This window comes from Crocuta crocuta, unplaced genomic scaffold (assembly GCF_008692635.1).
Source record: "Crocuta crocuta isolate KB4526 unplaced genomic scaffold, BGI_CrCroc_1.0 scaffold242, whole genome shotgun sequence".
Lineage (NCBI taxonomy): Eukaryota > Metazoa > Chordata > Mammalia > Carnivora > Hyaenidae > Crocuta > Crocuta crocuta.
In genome coordinates this window covers 188,795-191,846 of record NW_027528614.1, presented here as the reverse complement: position 1 = coordinate 191,846, position 3,052 = coordinate 188,795, and the positions used below count along the sequence as shown (strand labels likewise).

At 52.4% G+C, this 3,052-nt stretch overlaps 1 protein-coding gene across 1 annotated transcript; it reads right to left on the bottom strand.

The window, feature by feature from the left end:
* Positions 1–637: 637 nt before the first annotated feature.
* On the bottom strand, positions 638–1,438 carry IER3 (immediate early response 3). The gene is made up of 2 exons (XM_077754953.1): positions 1,179–1,438; positions 638–1,080 (listed from the first exon to the last, which is right to left on the bottom strand). Exons 1-2 carry the CDS (start codon positions 1,386–1,388, stop codon positions 820–822), a joined length of 471 nt encoding a protein of 156 aa, XP_077611079.1. The 5' UTR covers positions 1,389–1,438; the 3' UTR covers positions 638–819.
* Positions 1,439–3,052: the final 1,614 nt, after the last annotated feature.

Below are 3,052 nucleotides of genomic sequence, written 5' to 3'. Positions count from 1 at the left end.
ATTCGCGGAGGTGACATCCTGGAGGACGGAATACCAGCCCCTAAACCTAAGACCCGCCACCATCCTTGCCTTACTTAGCCCGGGCGCTCTCCTCTCCATTCCTTCTGGGGAGAAGGATCTCCCAAAATTCTGGGAGCCCTGCTTCCACCTTTCCCACAAAGCTCAACAAATACCAAAGAGATCTGCATTTTCAGTAGGGGGGCACATCTTACACCCCTGCATAAGTTAAAATAAATATTACATACACCCCTCCACCTAGGGGGACATACATAAATACATATAAATATTAATTAGGATCAACGAGAAATAAATTAATGACTTCCCCACCCGGCCTCGCCCCGGAGTGTCGGTGCTCCTCTAATCCCAGGCTCGGACTGGAGTCTCCGCTGCAGTGTTGAGTCTAAATTGCCTTCGGAAGTCCCAGTTTGGGATACGCTCTCGCGCACCAGGTACACCTGGCGTTTCTTTGTTTTTTGTTTTTCTGATTCTTTGAGGGGGGAGATGTGGGGAGTCGCGGTTAGAAGGCGGCCGGGTGTTGCTGGAGAAATGTGCTGAGGTCCAGAGCGTAGTCCGAGGGCTCAGAGGTCAGATTAAGGGGCTCCAGGACTGGGGGCACAGGGGTGGGCGTGGGGNCCTCGCCCCGGAGTGTCGGTGCTCCTCTAATCCCAGGCTCGGACTGGAGTCTCCGCTGCAGTGTTGAGTCTAAATTGCCTTCGGAAGTCCCAGTTTGGGATACGCTCTCGCGCACCAGGTACACCTGGCGTTTCTTTGTTTTTTGTTTTTCTGATTCTTTGAGGGGGGAGATGTGGGGAGTCGCGGTTAGAAGGCGGCCGGGTGTTGCTGGAGAAATGTGCTGAGGTCCAGAGCGTAGTCCGAGGGCTCAGAGGTCAGATTAAGGGGCTCCAGGACTGGGGGCACAGGGGTGGGGGGGGGGGGTGAGCCGCTGGGGGCGTCTTCCGGAGCCAGGGGTGCCGGCACACCCTCTTCAGCCATCAGGATCTGGCAGAAGATAACGGTGAGCAAAAGAAAAAGGAGCCTTTTGGCAGGGTTCGGATCCTCTACTGGCAGCTGGCGCCGGACCTGATGAAAGACAACGAACCGTACAGGTTAGCTGAGATCTCGGTGTCCGGCTGTTCCCCTGCCCTGCCCCACCTGCTGCCCACTTCCTCGACACTCACCACTCGTGGGTAGAGGACCCTACGGCTGCGCTTTCGATGCCCGCGGGAGGCGTTGGGGCGTGCGGCAGGGGCCACCGCGGGCTCCGGGAGAGGGTCGAAGGTGAAAATCTCAGGACCAGAGCCCCGCCGGGGTCCGGGGCTGGTGGAGGAGACGGGGGTCGGGGCCCGCAGAACGGTCATGGTGGGGAGGGAGCTGCGAGAGTGACACATCGTGCGCTCAGCTGGGCGGAAGGCCGAATGCGGGCCAGCGTCCGTGCGGAGCAAGTTTTGTGCTCCCCGGAATTGGGCGGATCCTTTTCGACTCCACCCACGACTAGGAGTGGTGGACCCGAGCAAGCTGGAAATTCCGAAGATTAAGCAAAGAGAGGGGGTGGCCTATGCAATCCTAGGCTCCCAACTGTGTGTTGTATGTGAGTTGTGAGTGGAGTGGGGGAGGTCCCGGGTCGCAGGCACATGTCGGGACATGTGGATGGAGAGGGGCCAGCAGATAGCTTAGGAGGTGGTTGGGCTACAGGTCCCATCTCTGGGGAGGTAGGAGGACTTACAAAAAGAAATCTTTAAAAATTTTTTTTAAAATGTTTTTTTAAAATTTATTTCTGAGAGAGAGAGAGCGCGCGAGCGTGAGCAGGGGAGGGTCAGAGAGAGAGAGGGAGATACAGAATCTGAAGCAGAATCCAGGCTTTGAGCTAGCTGTCAGCACAGAGCCCAACGCAGGGCTCGAACCCACGAACCGTGAGATCATGACCTGAGTCGAAGTCGGACGCTTAACCGACTGAGCCACCCAGGCGCCCCACAAAAAGAAATCTTGATGCTACAATAGTGATCTAGCAAAGTCAAAGAATTACAATTACACGGACACATTCATACACTTGTAGATGTATATAGAACCCCCCCTCCCCAAGAGGAAAGTCATTACTGAAACAGCCAAGAAGACATGGAAAAATGAACTCACTGGTACACAGAAACAATGTTTCCTGCCTCAGCACACACCATATTGTAGGGGCAGTAAAAATTGTCCCTTCTTTAGCTGGTCTAATAATTAAATTGATATAAGATAGATTAACAGGAGAAAAACAAGTCTAATTACCTACTTCAGGAACCCGGGAAGCCCATGAGATTCAAAGGCAGTAAGTCAGTTTAGGCTTCTTATAAGCGATCTTGAGCTAAGAAATGGATCAGTGGCCTGGGGCTTCAAAGAGCAGGAGGGCAATTCAGAGGAAGATAAGAACAGGTGTTTGGGGGGCGCCTGGGTGGCTCAGTCGGTTAAGCGGCCGACTTCCGCTCAGGGCATGATCTCGCGGTCCGTGGGTTCGAGCCCCGCGTCGGGCTCTGTGCTGACAGCTCAGAGCCTGTTTCGGATTCTGTGTCTCCCTCTCTCTCTGCCCCTCCCCAGCTCGTACTCTGTCTCTCTCTGTCTCAAAAATAAATAAACGTGAAAAAAATTAAAAAGAAAAAAAGAACAGATGTTTGGGAGTCAGAAGTTTGCCCTGTCTAGCATAAATCTTTCAGATAAAAGGTTATCTGTATAATAGCTTTCTTCATCATTCAGGCCTCTATCTAAATTCTTTTAGCCAGTTAAGGGAGAGAGGTAAAAAGCCTTTCCTGAGTCTGCTGGGTGTTGATTGCCTTCATCTCAAAATAATTCACATGGCATTAGTGGCACATTTTGGGGTGGCCTATTCTGCTCCTCTTTAACATGTATGTAACAAATGCATGTGGACACACACACATACAGAGCAAAGGTGCAGAGACTTTGCAGGGACAACACAACAAAGCTACCCACTTAGATGTGTGCAGAGATGCTCACATAAGGCTGGTGCAGAAAGGCAAGAGGTTAGCAGCCACCCAGGTTTGTCCCTTGTCTTATAGAAAAA